Source organism: Bubalus kerabau, chromosome 13 (assembly GCF_029407905.1).
Source record: "Bubalus kerabau isolate K-KA32 ecotype Philippines breed swamp buffalo chromosome 13, PCC_UOA_SB_1v2, whole genome shotgun sequence".
NCBI classification, from domain to species: domain Eukaryota; kingdom Metazoa; phylum Chordata; class Mammalia; order Artiodactyla; family Bovidae; genus Bubalus; species Bubalus kerabau.
In genome coordinates, this window is record NC_073636.1 from 39,990,339 (window position 1) to 40,010,846 (window position 20,508).

Sequence of the window (20,508 nt, forward strand, 5' to 3'; positions counted from 1 at the left end):
GAAACGTTAAACTCTCAAGCGGAAATAGTTTCCGTGTCCTTAGAAAATCATGATCTTTGTCACTGTTCCCCTCTGAGCCCTCTTTGGGAACTTTCCTTTGTTATTCTGAGTTTCATTGACAACCCACCTGCCACTGCTCACCCAGTTCTCAGTGTTTCCAGGCTTGTGGCTCCTTTGCACTTTTACTCTTGTTCCTGACTCCTTGCTGCTTGGAATCTGTGCTTGCGTGTAGCAGGGGGATGTCCCTCAAAACCCATGTGTGTATCACCAACAGGGGATGTCTCTCTTGTGGCCATGGCAGTGGGTCATTGTTCTCTAGAGCAAACCTAGATCTTTAATTCTTTAAATTCTACCTGCATTCTAGGTAGAGGAGGAAGATACAAAGGAAGGGGAGTAAGAAGATACAGACCGGGTAGTGATGAGGGCGAATGTGAGGGGCATGAGACACGTGGGGGCAGAGGGCAGGAGGCAGTGGAGCAGCCATGTGGGCACAGCCCTCCGCTGCCCCGCTTTTTGAGCTGTGGCTTTAAATACATCCGTGTTCTTCCATTTTTTGCTTCACTTCTCTTGACATCTGGGATGGATTGTTCTTGCCCTTAAGTTTGGTTACTCTAAATTTCATGACCTCCTGTCCTCGGCTCCCACCGGATCGCCTTCCTCCTCTCTTGGGAAATTATATTTATGTCTGTCACCTGCCCTCTGGCCATGCTGCTGAGCACAGGGACAAATTGCTCGGTTGTTAGCGGTGTCACCTCTCTGTCAACAGATTCCACGAGGGGGCCCCTCTCGTTTCATTTGTGGCTACTGGTCTTTGAGAGGACATTTCCCAGCATTTATGTTAGCTTTCATTTGGAATGTGCATAAACTGAACGCTTTTTAACACTCTCCTTCACCGAGTGATCTCAGGGGTGCCTGCTTATATAAACTGAGGGGGGGTGTGTGGTATGAGAACCCCTTTTCCTTTCCTCCGCCTGCCTGTCCTTCACTGTTGTGTGTGTGAAAGTCACTCAGTCATGTCTGACTCTTTGCAACCCCGTGGACTTTAGCCCGCCAGGCTCCTCTGTCCATGGAATTCTCCAGGCCAGAATACTGGAGTGGGTAGCCATTCCCTTCTCCAGGGCATCTTCCAGACCCAGGGATAGAACCGAGGTCTCCCACATTGCAGGCAGATTTTTTTTGCCATCTGAGCCACCATTGCATGGGCTTTTCTTCTTTATTCATGACCAGAGGACACGTTTGGATGAACCAACTGGTCATTCTATCTTCCTGCTCTTCCAAAGCATGTTTTTCTGAAATTTGCCATTTTTTTTTTAATTTGGGAGACTAGGTTTCAAACTTACTCATCCAACTGTTATATATATATATATTTGGTGCCAGAAATGATTTTCTATGAATAAACATTGACCTCTAAATTGAATCATACTACTTATTGTCAGTTTTGCTCAGCAAATAAAAATGCCCTTAGGAGTTGGCTTTTAAATGATTCCTTCCCTTAGTGTTTTTGCTTTATATGCTTTTCCATGGGTGACTCATGCCTGGTAGTCATCTTTTTCTAGCATGTCACCATTCTACCTGTTTCAGGCCCATGTTGTCACTGAGAGTGGTTTAGGGCCATCAGTCTCTCTGGTGGTTTTAACCAACTTCCTTGAACAGAAGCCAAGAGAAACTTTATTTTGTGGTTATCATTTTGTTTCGGTTTAGACTGAAATGCTGATAGCTGTCGAATTATTTTATGTTTCTATTACATAGATCACTCCTTTGAAATGCAGAAAGATTCAAATTACTTTTTCTTCTTTCCATCATTTAGTTTTAATTCACTGACATCAAAAAACCACCCTATATTCTGCAAGACTGAGTGACGACATACACGTTGACTGCTAGGTGTCTATAGCCATTCATTCATTCAACTTGAAGTTGAAAAATTAACTGTTAATTCCTTTTCCTTCTACTTTTATGTATGATTTTCTATTTTGTTATGTATACAGTCTGATTAAATGCTATAAAATCTGACCTTTGAGGCCAGAATCCGCCAAAAGCAGGAGAAAAAAATTTCTTGTGAAACAAAACTTTCCAGATCCAAGAAGGGACCAGTAGGTGAGGATGACATCACTTCTTCGTGGAGAGGTGACATTTCCTGAACATCCAAGTTCAGCAGAGGAGGGACATGTGAGAGTGGAGTGACCTGGGGAGGTGAAGGGCCACAGGGAAGGGTTAGGAAACCAGGGGGCCCCATGTAGGACCCCCCTGGGAGAAGTTGCTTCTTCTATGGCTGGAGGAAGCTCCATGGATGGGTGGACAACCATGGCTAAGCTCCTCTCTGATTCAAAGCAGCTCTAGAACCACGTATGAGCCCTTGAGGAGAAAACGCCTAAACTGTCTTGGCGTGAGCATGTGTTCACTTCTGGGAAGGTTGTGCACGGTAACCGGCAGAAGAGTTGGTGGGCGTGGTCTCCTTCCCGGCTCTGTGCCTAGTTGTGGGGCAGAGGAAGGGACCCAGCACAGAGCTGATAATGAAAGAATGATGATCCGAAACTCCTCATTCCAAACTTGTGGAGAGATACAAGTAGGAACATCTGAACTAGATTTTGGCACAAGGTGGCCATGTCAGAACCACGTTCTTATCTTTCACTTAAAAATTGCTCATGCTGTTTCTATTATTCAGTTCAGTTCAGTTGCTCAGTCGTGTCTGACTCTTTGCAACCTCATGGGCTGTAGCACACCAGGCTTCTCTGTCCATCACCAACTCCTGGAGCTTACTCAAACTCATGTCCATCGAATCAGTGATGCCATCCAACCATCTCATCCTCTGTCATCCCCTTCTCCCCCCACCTTCAATCTTTCCCAGCATCAGGGTCTTTTCTAATGAGTCAGTTCTTCACATCAGGTGGCCAAAGTATTGGAGTTTCAGCTTCAGTATCAGTCCTTCCAATGCATATTCAGGACTGATTTCCTTTAGGATGGACTGGTTGCATCTCCTTGTCCTCCAAGGGACTCTCAAGAGTCTTCTCCAGCACCACAGTTCAAAAGCATCAGTTCTTTGGCACTCAGCTTTCTTTATAGTCCAACTCTCACATCCATACATGACCACTGGAAAAACCACAGCTTTGCCTAGATAGACTTTGGTGGCAAAGTGATGGCTCTGCTTTTGAATATGCCGTCTAGCTCGGTCATAACCTTTCTTCCAAGGAGCAAGTGTCTTTTAATTTTATGGCTGCCATCACCATCCTCAGTGATTTTGGAGCCCAAGAAAATAAAGTTTGCCACTGTTTCCATTGTTTTCCCATCTATTTGCCATGAAGTGATGGGACCGGATGCCATGATCTTCGTTTTCTGAATGTTGAGTTTTAAGCCAACTTTTTCACTCTCCTCTTTCACTTTCATCAAGAGGCTCTTGAGTTCTTCTTCACTTTCTGCTATAAGGGTGTCATCTGCATATCTGAGGTTATTGATATTTCTCCCAGCAATCTTGATTCCAGCTTGTGCTTCATCCAGCCCAGCATTTCTCATGATGTGCTCTGCGTATAAGTTGAATAAGCAGGGTGACAATATACAGCCTTGATGTACTCTTTTTCCAATTTTATTATTATTCTATTATTCAGGTGATAGCAGTTGATTGGGGCTTCCCTGGTGGCTCAGTGGTAAAGAATCTGCCTGCCAGTGCAGGAGATGCAGGGGACGTGGGTTTGATCCTTGGGTCAGGAAGATCCCCTGGAGAAAGAAATGGCAACCCACTCTAGTGTTCTTGCCTGGAAAACTCCATGGACAGAAGAGGCTGGTGGGCTACAGTCCCTGGGGTCACAAAGAGTTGGACGTGACTTAAAGACAAAGTAATTGATCATTTTTATATCAGTTAACTATATATGTAGATTGTTCTTTACAAATGTGCTGCTTTGCATATAGAACGGAAGCGGACATTAAAACATAAGCACAAATATTCAGTACAGTTGGAAGGAAAGTAGGTTAGAGTATTTTACTTTATTAATAGTAGGAGGAGTAGCCTTGTCCTATTTGATAATAACACTAATAACCCTATAATGACTGGAGAGTGTGCCTTGTATGAACCCTACATCGTATGCAGGGCCCAGCCTCCAGGCTAAGGTGGAGACATCACCTCCCCTTCACAAGGGTCCACAGCTCCATCCCATGGCAAACAGGCACTCAGATGCCCTGCATACCTAGGTATGGGGTGGGCTGGCACTCTACACTGAGTTGCCAGCCTAACACACTGTGGCACTGCCTGCCCTGGGTGCAGACAGCCACCACCTTGCTCTGATTAGAGACTCCAGGGGCACACTTTGATGCCGATCCTCCCCAGGCCCATGTCCAGGACCTCAGCGAGGGTGGGGCAGGATTGCTCAAACTGGGGCTCCCCCACTGATGCACCCAGTTGTCACCCTGGCAGAGGATAGAAGCCATCACAGGGCAGAGATTGGGGAGGTGCCAAAGGCAGGGCACAGATGGGGGAGAAACCATCGTGCGAGCTGGGTGAGGTGGGTACCACGTGTGAGCCAAGGCATCAAGCCCTGGACGTGCTCCATTATCCTACTAGACTTCACGTAAAATCACGAAATCAGAGATAGAATTATTAAGAAATTCAAGACTCATGAAGCCAGCCTGGGTTCACTGTAAGTTCTTAACTTCTTAACATACTTTATAAGTTTGACAGAGTTTGGCTTTATGTATGAAGCAAATGTGACATAAAGCATAGTGCTGAACATTTTAAGTGAAATAAATTTAAAATTTGACTTTGTATTGTTTGGTTAATGGTTACAATCAGTGTTGCTGTTTTCTTTTTCTTTTAACCTTATTGTTCGCACTTTTTAAATGAATGTTTTCCATGTTTTCTAGAATGAAGAGTTATTTTTTAATTAAACCACAATGTTATATAAAAATATTTTACTGGATATTATTTTACATAAGTGTGATCTGTTACAATCTTGTCTCCATTTGGGGGACAGGGAGAATATGTATTTTAGTACTTTAAGCTGAAAAAGAAAATGTGTCTCTTATTACCCAGGACCATTAAAATAAGATTAGCTACCCTCTTGGACACTCCTGGTGTTGAAAAGCTCGTCAGCACCCTCATGCCGTGTAAAAGCATATTGGAGGATTTGAAGCAGTACAACGAGGCTCGAAGGGACCCTGTAAGTACCTGCCACTTCCAGACTGGCTTCCTTTCTCCATGCTTTGGTACCATTATGAGCCATGTAGGTTCCATCCCAAAGTTTTCTTGGGCCTTGTTGGAGAATTGGGTGGTTGGGAGCAACAGAGATGGGGTTGGCAGTGGGGAGGGAGAAAAAAAACAAGGAAACTGAGATTTAAAGAAATTTGGGGCTGTTTTTCTCACTAGTGGCCCCATGGGGGCTGATCAGATATGCCCTAAATCCTTATCTTGGGCATAGAAAATTTGAACTTAATCTAGGCAACGTGTAAGAAAATGAGACCCCAGTGCTTGGAACAGGCACATCTGAGTCAGGTTAGAGTATCATTGGGTCCCTGGTGCCCACCCCAGCAGCACACATTTCACCTTCTGGATGATGGGTTGGTCCATACCCTTTTGGTGACCTGGCTGCATCCTCAAAGATCAGATTGGCTGGGAAGATCCTGTGTGACAAATCTGGGGCTCTGTTTCTAATACAGTAAGTATATTATACATTTGGCATAACAAAGGACAAGCTAGCAGTGGTCCTTACGTCATTGCTGCCTTCTTTTTTTTTTTTTAATTTTATTTTATTTTTAAACTTTACAAAATTCTATTTGTTTTGCCAAATATTGAAATGAATCCGCCACAGGTATACATGTGTTCACCATCCTGGACCCTCCTCCCTCCTCCCTCCCCATACCATCCCTCTGGGTCGTCCCAGTGCACCAGCCCGAAGCATCCAGTATCGTGCATCGAACCTGGACTGGCAACTCGTTTCATACATGATATTATACATGTTTCAATGCCATTCTCCCAAATCTTCCCACCCTCTCCCTCTCCACAGAGTCCATAAGACTGTTCCTTCTTAAGGACCACGCCAGTTACCTTCCTCCAGATGTGGAAGAATGCGTGTGGTTAGGAAAATGCTTCATTACTGTTTTGATGAATTTTATTTAAAAAAATTTCACTGAAGCATAACCAATAAAAAAAGTTTGATGGATTTCACAATTTGAACACGCCATGGAATAAGCAGGAAACAGACTAATCCCAGCCCACTGGAAGTCCCTTTCAAGTTCTCATTTAGTGACTCCTCCCTCCCGCCGGGTTAGTACTACCTTCACTTCTAAGATCATAAATACCTGGCTTTTGAGCTTTATTTAAAGGGATCAGACACTATGTCTTCTGACACCAAGCATCTTTTGCTCAGCCACGACTGTGAGGTTCAGCCACAGTGTGGTATACAAAGTACTTCATTGCTTGAACATACCCCAGTTTATTCATTCCACCTCTCAGGTCATCTGGCGAGTTCCCAGTTATGGGCTCTTTTGAACAACCCTTTCAGTCAATCTAAAACTCATCAAGAGGGAGGCAACAAACACAAACATGGCGAGAGTTTTAATAAATATAAAGGCATTGAATTAAAAGAAAACTTCCCTTCAGCACATGTTTTTCTGTTTTGGTTTGTCTTGGTCTCTTTTGGTCTTGGTTTATATATTTTTTTTGTTCCTCCCCTCGTGGCTGTCTGACACAGTATGATGTAGTGGCCCAGTTCTTAAAGCAGGTTCTAAGGAACTCTAGGGGTCCCCAAGACATTCAGGGAGTCTGTGAGGTTAAAACTATCCTCCTAAGAGTAAGAAATTATTTTCCTTTTCTGCTGAATTGATATTCGCACTGATGATGCAAAAGCAATGGTGAGAAAAACCTCAGGGACGTCGGTGTGGATCGGGGGTGGGACGGCAAACTTGCCAGTGGTCACCGAATTTGCAGCTCTGCTCTCACAGGAGCGACAGGAACAGAAAGCCCGTGACGGGAGGTCACTGCTCACCAGCAGAATGGCCAAAACTAAAAAGAGGGACGCCCCTCGGTGCTGGCAAGGATGCTGGGAAACTGGGTCACTCCTCTGTTGCTGGTGGGATGTGAAATACTATCCCCACTCTGGAGAACATTTTAGCTAGCCCTTAAAAAAACAAATACAATAGTCATGTGACCTCGTGATTGCACTCCTGACCATTTATCCCAGAAAAAGGAAGATTTGAATACAAGTGTTCATAGCAGCTGCAGTCAGACCAGATGTCCTTCAACAGGTGGATAAGCTGTGTTACCTCCATGCCATTGAATAGTGCTCAACAGTAGCAAACGATGTACTGTTTTTTTGTTTCTTTAAGTATAATTGAGTTATAATGTTGTATTAGTTTCAGGTGTACCACAGAGTGATTCAGATAAATATATGTATATCTATACAGTAAGTCCTTGTTGTTTATGTGTTTTATGTATAGTAATGTATATCAGTTGGGCTTCCCCAGTAGCTCAGTGGTAAAGAATTCTCCTGCAATGCAGGAGCTGAAGGAGATGTGGGTTCATTCACTAGGTCACAAAGATCCCCTGGAGGAGGAAATGGCAACCCACTCCAGTATGCCTGCCTGAAAAAAATCCCACGGACAGTGGAGCCTGGTGGGCTACATTCCTTAGGATTGCAAAGAATTGGACATGACTGAGTGACTGAGCCAGCCAGTCAGTATATCAGTTAATTTCAAACTCCCAATTTATCTCTCCCATCACCCCTTTCTCCTTTGGTAACTGTGATTGTTTTCCATGTCTGTGAGGTCTGTGAGTCTGTTTCTGTTTCGTAAATAAGCTCATTTGTATCATTTTTTGTTAGGTTCCACAAATAAGTGATATTATATGAGATTTATTTTTTTTTTCTGTCTGATTTACTTCAGTTAATAAGATCATCTCTGGGTCCATCCATGTTGCTGCAAATGGCAAATTTCATTCTTTACAGATGAGTAACATTCCATTGTATATAAGTGTCACATCTTATTTCTCCATTCCTCTGTTGATGGATATTTATGTTGCTTCCATGTCATGGCTATTGTCAGTAATGTTGCAATGAACACTGGGGTGCATGTCTCTCTTCAAATTAGGGTTTTCATCTTTTCCAGGTATATGCTCAGAAGTGGAATTGCTGGATCATATGGTTGTTCTATTTTTAGTTTTTTAAGGACCCCTGTACTGTTGAGGGATGCACTGTTGATATCATGCATCAACTTGGGTGAATGTCCTGTGTGTGTGTGTGTGTGTGTGTGTGTGTGTGTGTGTTATCGGTTGCTCAGATCAGATCAGTCGCTCAGTCGTGTCCGACTCTTTGCGACCCCATGAATCGCAGCACGCCAGGCCTCCCTGTCCATCACCAACTCCCGGAGTTCACTCAGACTCACGTCCATCGAGTCAGTGATGCCATCCAGCCATCTCATCCTCTGTCGTCCCCTTCTCCTCCTGCCCCCAATCCCTCCCAGCATCAGAGTCTTTTCCAATGAGTCAACTCTTCACATGAGGTGGCCAAAATACTGGACTTTCAGCTTTAGCATCATTCCTTCCAAAGAAATCCCAGGGCTGATCCCCTTTAGAACGGACTGGTTGGATCTCCTTGCAGTCCAAGGGACTCTCAAGAGTCTTCTCCAACACCACAGTTCAAAAGCATCAATCCTTCGGCGCTCAGCCTTCTTCACAGTCCAACTCTCACATCCATACATGACCACAGGAAAAACCATAGCCTTGACTAGACGAACCTTTGTTGGCAAAGTAACGTCTCTGCTTTTGAATATGCTATCTAGGTTGGTCATAACGTTCCTTCCAAGGAGTAAGCGTCTTTTAATTTCATGGCTGCAGTCACCATCTACAGTGATTTTGGAGCCCAGAAAAATAAAGTCTGACACTGTTTCCATTGTTTCCCCATCTATTTGCCATGAAGTGATGGGACCAGATGCCATGATCTTCGTTTTCTGAATGTTGAGCTTTAAGCCAACTTTTTCACTCTCCACTTTCACCTTCATCAAGAGGCTTTTTAGTTCCTCTTCACTTTCTGCCATAACAGTGGAGTCATCTGCATATCTGAGGTGATTGATATTTCTCCCGGCAGTCTCGAGTCCAGCTTGTGCTTCATCCAGCCCAGCATTTCTCATGATGTACTCTGCATAGAAGTTAAATAAGCAGGGTGACAATATACAGCCTTGATGTACTCCTTTTCCTATTTGGAACCAGTCTGTTGTTCCATGTCCAGTTCTAACTGTTGCTTCCTGACCTGCATACAAATTTCTCAAGAGGCAGATCATGTGGTCTGGTATTCCCATCTCTTTCAGAATTTTCCACAGTTTACTGTGATCCACACAATCAAAGGCTTTGGCATAGTCAATAAAGCAGAAATAGATGTTTTTATGGAACTCTCTTGCTTTTTCCATGATCCAGCAGATGTTGGCAATTTGATCTCTGGTTCCTCTGCCTTTTCTAAAACCAGCTTGAACATCAGGAATTTCACGGTTCACATATTGCTGAAGCCTGGCTTAGAGAATTTTGAGCATTACTTTACTAGCGTGTGAGATGAGTGCAATTGTGTGGTAGTTTGAGCATTCTTTGGCATTGCCTTTCTTTGGGATTGGAATGAAAACTGACCTTTTCCAGTCCTGTGGCCACTGCTGAGTTTTCCAAATTTGCTGGCATATTGAGTGCAGCACTTTCACAGCATCATCTTTCAGGATTTGGAATAGCTCAACTGGAATTCTATTACCTCCACTAGCAGTCATATGCAACTCTTTGCGGCCCCATGGACTGTCACCCACCAGGCTCCTCTGCCCATGGAGTTTTCCAGGCAAGAATATTGGAGTAGGGTGCCATTTCCTATTCCAGGGAATCCTCCTGACCCAGGGATGTAACCCACGTCTCTTGCGTCTCCTGCATTGGCAGGCGGATTCTTTACCACTGGACGATATTCAGAGAATTATGCTAAATGGAAAAATAAGCCAATCCCTAGAGGTTATATACTGTATGATTTTGCTTGTATGACATTTCGTAAATGATAACACTTTAGAGCTGGAGAACAGATCACTTGTTCCCAGGGTTAAGGATGGAAGCGGAGCAGAGGGAAGACAGGTGTGGTACAATAGGCAAGCCAAGAGATCCTTGTGGTGGACTGTCTAGTATCTTGAATGCAATGGTGGGCACATGAGCCCACACAGGGGCTAAAACTGCACAGACCTGAATACACACACACACACACACACAATCACATCAGTGTGCTTTCCCTGCTTGTCATATCATACTAGTGTTCTGCAGAAGGTGGCCATTATAGGATACTGGGCGAGATGTACAAGGAATCTCTCTGTATTGTTTTTTACAACTGCTGGTGCATCTGCAGCTATCTCCATAGACATTTTAATTAAAATTCAAAAAAAAAAAAAAAAAAAAAGGAGGCGAGCCAGTTTCCCTTGAAGCTGTAAACATTATTCACTTACTAAGCCTCAGTCCTTGAGTGTATGTATTTTCCATATTCTGTGTAGCAAAACGAGATACGGCCATACCGCTCTTGGGCTACAGACTGAAATGTGGGGGTGGTTTGAAGGAAAACGCTTCTGCGGTTGTTTGAATTGCAGCGCTGCTGTCACAGAGCAGCTGGCAGACAAAATATGGTTATTTAGGCCTGGGGAGCCCGCAGACTTTTTCTTCAAAGTGAACGAGGTGAGAGGGTCACTCCACGAAGATAACTGACAGCATGTATCCTCTATGATGAAGACCAAGCTTTAAAGAAAAACTTAGACTTTTAGAAAATCAGTATCTGCCATCATAAGCTTGACAGCTCCCCAAAAACTTAAAAACAGGTTTTCTGATGAAGCTGGTGGTGATATTACCAAATGCAGTGTTTTGATATTTTGCGATTAAAAATAGGTCAACATTTGGAAAATCTGCATAAGCTTGGTGAACCAATATTTTCCAGATAGACAGGCCATGGTATTACAAAATCATGCAGAGGTAAAAGATTCAAAGTGAAGAAGAGACCAGTGAATTTCAATGTAGTAGGTCATTCACTGATAGATTTCAGATCCACATTGCAACAACTCTTTAATACAATATGTACGACACGTTACTTTTTGGTGGAGCATCAAAGAAGAATATCCATAATTATCTGAAAAAATTATTTAAATACATCTCCTTTTTCCAACTACTGTCCTTATGAAGACAGATTTTTTTTTCATTCATTTCAACCAAACTAATATATTACAACAGATTGAATACAGAAGCAGATGTGAGAATCTAGCTGTCTTCCATTAAGCCACACATTCGAGATCTGCAAAAATCTGAAACAATGCTACTCTTTTCTCTAAATCCGTCAGTTCAGTTCACTCACTCCGTCACGTCCGACTCTTTGCAACCCCATGGACTGCAGCACACCAGGCTTCCCTGTCCATCACCAATGCCAGAGCTTACTCAAACTCATGTCCATCAAGTTGGTGATGCCATCCAACCACCTCATCCTCTGCCATCCCCTTCTCCTCCTGCCTTCAATCTTCCCCAGCATCAGGGTGTTTTCCAATTAGTCAGTTCTTCACATCAGGTGGCCAAAGTATTGGAGTTTCAGCTTCAGCATCAGTCCTTCCAATGAATATTCAGGACTGATTTGCTTTAGGATGGACTGGTTGGATCTCCTTGTAGTCCAAGGGACTCTCAAGAGTCTTCTCCAACACCACCATTCAAAAGCATCAATTCTTCAGTGCTCAGCTTTCTTTATAGTCCAATTCTCACATCCATACATGACTACTGGAAAAACCATAGCTTTTACTAGATGGACCTTTGTCAGCAAAGTAATGTCTCTGCTTTTTAATATGATGTCTAGGTCAGTCATAGCTTTTCTTCCAAGGAGCAAGTGTCTTTTAATTTCATGGCTGCAGTTACCATCTGTAGTGATTTTGGAGCCTAAAAAAATAAAGTCTCTCACTGTTTCCACTGTTTCCCCATCTATTTGCCGTGAAGTGATGGGACCAGATGCCATGATCTTAGTTGAGTTTTAAGCCAGATTTTTCACTCTCCTCTTTCACTTTCATCAAGAGGCTCTTTAGTTCTTCTTCGCTTTCTGCCATAAAGGTGGTGTCATCTAAATATTTCTCTAAATATTTTTGTCAAATTAAAAAATTTGCTTTAATGAGTAAATTCAACAAAAATTCATAGAAGAATCCAAAATTTTCTCAATTTTAATTTCTAATACAGAAAGTAGTAGCAGACATGTACCAAAGCTCTTTGGCATCCTCAGGACACAGGGCTCCTGGGCTGACAGTGAGAACCACTGATGTGCTAAAGAAAACAGTTGTTGTTCAGTCGCTAAGTCATGTCTGACTTTCTGCGACCCCAGGGACTGTAGCCTGCCAAGCTCCTCTGTCCATGAGATTATCTTGGCAGGAATACAGACTCCCAGTCAAAAGCACGTGGTTGGAATCAATAGATCCATTCCGCAGTAGTTGGAGATCTTGTCAAGGTGGACTCTCAAGCTTTGTTTTCTCATAAATAAAGTAGAGACATAATGGTAATATTTACCTCATAGGGTTGGAGTGAGGGTTAAATGCAGTCAAGGAGGGCACTGAACTTATTACCTGGCCCAGAAGGTGACAGGATGGTGGCTTCATCATTGTTGTTCTATGATCACGGTTGAAACCCTTTAAGGACAGCTTACAGAAACATTAATAGCAATATTTTGAAAGGTCCTAAGGCATCTTCTTCTCTTTCCAGGATGGAACACCACTTCAGGTATTTGTAGCTGAAGTTGCAGAACAGGTAGTCGGCATTGCAGTGATCAGAAATGAAATGGTAAGCTGGGAAGTGGATATGACTTCCCTTGACTGCGCCTTTTCCTCTCCTGAATCAACGCACGATGTCTCTTTCTAAGTTTAATTAATTTAAACTCTTATTTAATACGAATGTCTCCTTTTCCCGAAGGCTATAGATCTGCTTGCATCCTACTTGGCAGACACTTTTTTTTTTCAGTTCAAAGTGTTTAAAATGTTACAAAGAATACATGAAAACATTCACATTCTAAAAATTCAAATAACCTCCCAACACCAAAAAAAGTCCCAGCTCTCTCCCCAAAGAATTACTCTATTGAGAGTTATGCATTTATCCCTTCCAACATCCTTTCTTGCACTTAATAACATGCATCGTGTGTGTTTGTTGTTAAGTGGACAGCTAATTTTATTTTGTCCCAATGCACAGCCAATTATTCCAAAGTATTTATTACTGAGCAGTCCATTCTTTCCCTGCTGATTTAAAATGCTGCCTTTGCGTTATTAAATTTCCATGTGTCTGTGTCTATTTTTACTCTCTATTCCATTCCATAGATTTATTTGTTGATAGCTATTGCATTATCATGTGTTTTGGTATCTGGTACGGAAGTCTTCTCTTATTTGTTTTCTTTGCCTAAAATTTCTTGGTTTTGCTTGAGTGTTTTCCTTTCTGGATAAACCTTGTAACACTTACTATGAATTTATTTGTGCCTATGTAGATTTTACACAACAATTTAGGCAGAACTGATAAATGTAATATTGAGACCTCGCAGCTGGGAACATAGCTTCTGGAAGATATCAAGGAATTTCTCTCCTATTTCTAGTTCACTAAAAGCTTTTATTGTTCATGTGTATTGAATTTTATTAAATGTGTTTTGGCATTTATTGATAAGCTCATGTGACTTTATTTCTTCAATGTATTCAAACTATCCTTGTTCTTAGATTCTTTTGATTCAATATATCTTTAAGAATTTTTGGAGAGAGGGTGGAAGAGGGTCGGGTCTCTGAGTCCACACACATACAAGTTTTCATCTGTCCATACACCTGAATTCATCTGTGTATAGAATTCCTATGCAAATGATTCCTCATCAGAGTGTTGTTTTTAATCTAATCATCTTCCAGTAGCCAATGTCACAGATAAAACACAATCTGATGTAAATAAGTGTATGTTTGTTTGCTTTCTCTCTTGAGAATTCCCTTTTCCTTTTTATTCCTGAAATTCTTATAAAGTATCTTATGCCTCTTTTGAGCTTGTGAACCTCTTTCTTCCATGATTTCATTAATTATTTCTTTTTCATTTTCTGTGTTCTCCTTGTCTTAAATTCCTTTTTAAATGGAATTGACCCTTTGCTGTCTCATATCTTTCTTCCTGTACTTTTTAATCCATTGTACTTCTTACTCTTCATTCTAGGAGATTTCCTTGATTTTTGTCTTCCAGATTCCTAATGCACTGTTCATCCATGTCTATTCAGACCTTCTACTGGAATTTTAATTTCAGAGTTCATGTATTTAACTTCCAAGTCCCTTCCTTGTTCTCTTATTGTTCCTTTATTTTTTGTAGCAGCTTGTTTGTTATGTTTTATGTGAGATCCTTTTTGGTATCTCTGAGGACATTTTGTAGAATTTTTTTTTTAATTATCTTCTGTTTGCTAGATAACCTCTGTTTCCCTTGGAGTGAGTGGTATGTTTCTCTATCTGATCGTTTGCATTTCTCAGTTTTCCTCAAAAGTCTGTCCATGTCATGAATGAGAGATTAAATGACCAATGAGAATGGCTGGCATGGTCTCCTTGACAGTGTGTTTATCCGCTTCTCCATGACATTGCTCTGGCCACTGGGAGGCTGCCTACAAGCTGGGACACAAGGCTCTCTGGGTTGTTAGCACAGCTGTGAGAAACAAATTCCAAAGCTCTGAGCCACCCTCCAGAAGTAAGCCATCAAAGCAAGTGACTTTTGGGAAACAAGCTTTTAGCTTTTCAAAAATTAACCATGAAAATGAGATTAGTAAGTAATAGGAGAAAATAACTCATCTCTCATTATTGTACCTAAAGTCTCTTTCCTTTCATTGGGCATTTCACTCAGAGAAGCCCTGGATCTGGTGCACAGGGCAGTGTGTTTCCTCATAGCAAAGCCCTAGAAACAAGTCAGATGTCCATCCAGAGGGGATCAGCTAAATAGCCACTCCTCTGGCCACATGCTGGAACATGATAATGCAGGAGAGAATCATTAGCTCAGGCTCCAGGTCCTTCCAGGGAAACTTCTTGAAGACTGACCTAAGCATGACCATCATCAGAGCAGTTCTCTGCTGAGGTGGCCGTTGTAAGCTGTTAGTCACTGATGAAGGGCGTCCGGGCAGCATCCAGCGCAGGACTGAGTCCCCGTTTTCACAACTCGAAACCTCACTGTGGTAAACATCCTCGTGTGGGTATCTCTGGGTGTGTGTGTTCAACTTCTCTCCCCGAGGATGAATGCCATTTAGAGCAGATGCTGGGGTAGATCTCTTCCTAGTCCGCACCAGGCGTGGTTCAGTCTCTACCCTGGCTCCTTAGGAAGAGAAGGGAAAGGCATGCCCTGAAAGTTATTTTTAAATGATGTTTCTCAGAAGATGCATACCATTTGTTTAAAACCCTCTTAGGTGTCCTTTCTCACCTCTCTCTCTTTTTTTTTGTAGGATATAGAGTATATCCGATCTCACTACAACATTGAAGATTTCATCTACTTCAATCACCACCAGCGCGAAGAGCACGGACACCTGTATCACTTTGTCCTGAATCCCATTTTCCGGCACTACACCAAGTTTTTCCTCAAGGAGATTCTCCGTTTAGGATACAAATCTTGTCTCTACTACCCTGTTTACCCACAAGTCAAGGAGGGCAAGGTAAGAGCGTGTCCTTGGCCACCTCTCCTGCAGACCAGCATCCACGGTGTCATTCGTGTTGCGGCCAATATTTTATTTCTTCCTCATTCCATGGATTTTGACTATATGTGTGTGTGTGTGTATATATATGATATATGCATCATACACACACATGTGTATACACATAGACATATACAATACATATATGATACACATATATACATATATGATACATATATGTGATATATATATTTGACTATATATGGATTTTGACTCTGAATTTCAAATGGCCATACTGAGTTTGGTCCTTTTCACACACTCTAGGGAAAACCCAGAAGACTTTGAATTTCTGAAACCATCACAACCCACACAATTAGTAGAACAATTTATTTGCTTTTCCATATCAACCAAAGACTGCAAGCTATGGAAAAGTGTCCTAAGGGACGTGAGAATCAAATTATCTGTCACATACATTAGTGAATGCCGAGACGGCCCACCATGTTCTTCAGGCAAAGAACATTCCAGTAGTGAACTCAGGATAAATCAGTTCAATCCTGAATTCTAGTGTGCTATGATGACATTCCAAATTAGCACTATAACATCCCATAAAAGTGATGGATAAAAAGTGGAGATAAGTGATACTGAGGCAGCCTTTATGTGGTGAAGCACCTCTGTGTCTGCAACAGCACTTGTTATGTGTACACACAGAAGCTCTTGCTTCTGTTCTTCCTGCTTCAGTCTCCACCATTGCACTTCTCACTAGCTCACATTCTGTCTTGTGCCGTGAAGCTGGAGCTTTTTTCCTGTTCAGAGCTTGACCTCCAATGCCTAGACGAGTCCAACCTGTGCTCACACACACTCACTGTCCTGCTTGCTCACAGGCAAGGGCTTCTCAGAGCTGGACTCCCAAGCCATTCTTTCCTGCGAGATGGTCCCTCTGCCACTGAGAATGTCAAGGCAGACTTGAGGGCTGTTGCGAGGTGAACCCCCAGACTAGGTTGAAATTGCCCCATAATCCGTTTGTGGCTCTGCCTGGGGTCTGACACTGTCACTTTTCCTCTTAGTTATCACAGTGAGCTAACAGATTTTTTTTAATGCTCTGAATTATTCAACTGAAAACAATCTAAGGTATATGGGTACATGCACATAACAGTAATTTTACCAACATATCTTATTTGACAAATGCCTTTGGAAGAACAGAAGAAATGGGGGAGAAAGAAGGAAAAACATGGGAAAGATTGGTAGCGAATGGAGAATACACTCGAAAGATGATTTTTTTTTCTGATGAAAACACAGCACAACAGTAACATGAATGCCCCAGATTTGAACTCACGAAATGGGAAGTGTAACAGCTTTGCCTGAGAGGCATGGCCCTGAGCAATTGCTTTACACTTCCCATTTGGCCAAGTGTCAGCTTGGTGACCTTCAGGATGTGACATTAAATTCTCAGTTTTTATTCATAGTGGTGCCTGCATGTGCCAGGTTGGTAGAGTCTTTTTGCGTCCATGCTAAAAAAAAAACGGTACCTTGAACTGAACTCAATGGATGTTCACATATTCCCCTCATGGTGTAGAATTAGCACCATGTACCCACTCCAGTACTCTTGCCTTGAAAATCCCGTGGATGGAGGAGCCTGGTGGGCCACAGTCCATGGAGTCGCTAAGAGTCGGACACGACTGAGCGACTTCACTTTCACTTTTCACTTTCATGCTCTGGAGAAGGAAATGGCAACCCACTGCAGTGTTCTTGCCTGGAGAATCCCAGGGATGGGGGAGCCTGGTGGGCTGCCGTCTATGGGATCGCACAGAGTCGGACACGACTGAAGTGACTTAGCAGCAGCAGCAGCATGCACTATTGTGTGTATAACATAGAAACACACTTGGAAACAGATTTCCTCTCTGTCTACACTTCTGGTTGATTTATACACATCCATTTAAACAAGTGCATGAAGCAATTCCAAATAGTGCAAATGAGACTCTCCAAATTCTGCTATAAATCCCCAGTTGACAGCAGTATAAGTGAACTCTTGACTGACACAGCGAAGACAGTTTTCTCCACAACTTCCTGCCAGAACATGCATGGAAAGCTTGTCCAGGCTTAAAAACAGAGCTTTGGCTGGAGACCCCAGGTTCTTCTTTTCAGTGTGTAATATCAGGCAGTGAAGTTCAATGGTGAAGGATTTAAAAATCCCTTTTAGAAGCTCTTAAGTTGGGTAACATTAATATCTAAAGCATCCACCTAAAGCATGATTTACTGTAGCCCATTTCAGTAAGCGTAAATCCAGCTCACAATTTAGGACAAATATAAATCAAAATTATCTAATCCAGCCCCTACCTCGCCCTCACCTCTCTCTCCAGTTTCATCCTTTGATTTTTAAAGCACTCATTTGATCCAGAAAGGTCCAGTTGAAGTAGCAGTGACTTTCACAAACATGAGGGTGTTCGCATTCCTGCCCTGTTGCCCCTCAGATGACATATCTACATGCCTTCTTAAAGCAGCTTGTGCCAAAGACACAAAGGTTACCAGGATGCAGATAACACAGCTTATTAATGGGGTCAAATCAAGCTGATTCATGATCACTGTGGAGAAGAATATCCTCCTGGGGAAAATACTTGCGCTGAAAAATCCCATAAACCAAACCACTTGTTTATCTGTCATTCCCACAGAGATAGTAATGCAATTACTCCCATAATTATCTTCATTAGTGTCAGGCATTATCTACAATTCATTCCTCTGCTCTAAGAGTATGTTTGTTTATTTGCCGGTCTCCCCCTCTTCCCCCCACCCGCCCTCTGGTTGTCGAGTCTGGCATCTGTGCGCTTGGGCTCCCACGCCCTCCCCTCTAAAATAGAGGTTGCTGTCTCCCAGGTCCAGAGCCCCAAGGCCCACTCGCTGACATCCGCCCTCCACTACTTGGTTCCCGTGCGGCCCCGACGACAGATTGTCTATCCCCTGGAAAAGCTTGGCATCAACGCTCCATCAAAGGAGGTCTCCAAGGACGCGGTGGGTAGCCGGCGGCAGCAGGCGGGGCGCGGTGCCAGCGCGGCGGGGCGTGGCAGATGGGGCGGCTCTGCGCGCGGAACGGGGGCCGGTGGCGGCTCCTTCATCCCGGAGCCCGGGCTGCCCGCGGCCCCTGCCCTCGGGTGGTGCGTCCGCGAAGAGCCCGGAGCAGGGCGCCGAGGGGTCCTTGTGACGCGCCCCCTGCATCTCAGGACCAGTGGGGCTGGCGTCGGCCTCCCAGCATCGTTGTGGGCATAGCCGCCTTGCTGCAAAGCAAACGCCCCTTCCCTCATGCTTTCGTTGCACGATTTGAGACCCGGTATCTGGCTGCATTAGGACGTCGGGGCTGAGTCCGAGCTGGGTTTTGTTCACCCTTTGGGTTTTGTTCACTCTTTCGCGGGGAGTCAGCGCTGCCCTGGGGGGCCGCTGTGTGGGAGATGGGGGGGGGGGGTGGGAAACGTTAAAATGACAGCCCCGGGCCGCCCTTACTAGCAGAACAAGAGAAGGAACCAAACAGAGCCTAGATTTCGCTTTCAGTGGAAATGTACGTGTAAACAGCCACACGCACAGGGCCCATGTTCAGGAACTTGGCTGTGACTTAGGCTGACTCACATGTGAGCCTGTTCTGTTTGTGCACTGCTGCTGCTGCTGCTGCTGCGTCCCTTCAGTCGTGTCCGACTCTGTGCGACCCCATAGACGGCAGCCCACCAGGCTCCGCCGTCCCAGGGCTTCTCCACCCCACTTCTGCGTAAATGAGAAGGACATCCCTCAGTGGGCTGATGTTTGTCCTCCATGGGAGAGAAAAAAAAGTGCAAAGCTGAAATTCTCCAAACCTTTAGCCAAGGAGCTGCTCATCAGAGCTGCATGTGGTGCTCAAACCAACTGGAGAGAAGCCTGGTGCTGCCCAGAGTGCATCACACACTGTCCCCAGCTCCTGCTTTACTTGCTGGGGGTGAGGGGGCCACTCCACCAAGCCCATCTTAGAGGCAACTGCCGACTGTGACCCAGGTTGCTGTAAGTCCTACATTTATCTCTAAATTGTAAAATTAAACAGAAAATTTTTATTCATTTTCTGATAAGTTCTAAATTTGTCTTTGAGCAGAGACTGAAAACAAATAGCAATCCTTTTGCCCTCTCCCAGTCTTCATCACGGAAAACACGAAGCATCCACAAGGAGCAGAGCGAATCCTGTGACAGAGAAGAGATTCTCCGGACTAAACCAAGAGACCTGGTCTTCTTTTTTTTAGTGTACAATCCCTCATAGGCTGGTAGTTTTATGAAGCATGATTTCCTGAAAGTACGAGGTTAAAGACAGAGGCCAGATTCAAATCTTATTATTTTGTTACACAGACCCTGAATTACTCTGTCCTCTTGCTCTAAAGGGCTTCCCAGGTGGCACAGTGGTAAAGAATCCATCTGCCAATGCTGGAGACGTGGGATCACTCCCTGGGTCAGGAAGACCCCCTGGAGGAGGAAATGGCCATTCACTCCAGTATTCTTAACTGGGAAATTCCATGGACAGAGGAGCCTGGCGGGCTACAGTCCATGGGGTCAGAAAGAGTCGGACATGACTGAGCACACAGGCAACCTCGCTCTGAAAGCTTCTGAAGGCAGAGGGGCCCCTGTCTCAGCCCACTCTATGAGCTTCACTGAAAGTCCCGGATCCTCTGCCCTCAGCTGCAACAAGTTTCAACTCTTGGCCAGTTTTGCATTTACTGCATCCTCACCCAATTCCCCTTCCTCCTTTATCATTTTGCAGCAGGTACATAGCACTTCATTCAGGACCACAGGTGTGTCTTTAGGTATCAGGGCCCCAGCATCACATGCTAGAGACGAAAGGGCCTAAGCCCATCGGCAGGACCACCGGCTCGGCCACCAGGTGGCCTGTAGGGTGGGGAGACTGGGGGAA

At 43.9% G+C, this 20,508-nt stretch overlaps 1 protein-coding gene across 1 annotated transcript in view; it reads left to right on the forward strand.

The window, feature by feature from the left end:
- CFAP61 (cilia and flagella associated protein 61) overlaps positions 1-20,508 on the forward strand; it is a 251,944-nt gene that overhangs the window by 91,158 nt on the left and 140,278 nt on the right. The window contains exons 14-17 of the mRNA XM_055543290.1: positions 5,018-5,144; positions 12,695-12,772; positions 15,414-15,620; positions 18,468-18,602. Of these exons, the coding sequence (XP_055399265.1) occupies positions 5,018-5,144; positions 12,695-12,772; positions 15,414-15,620; positions 18,468-18,602 (547 nt within the window). The remainder of the gene's footprint in view (positions 1-5,017; positions 5,145-12,694; positions 12,773-15,413; positions 15,621-18,467; positions 18,603-20,508) is intronic.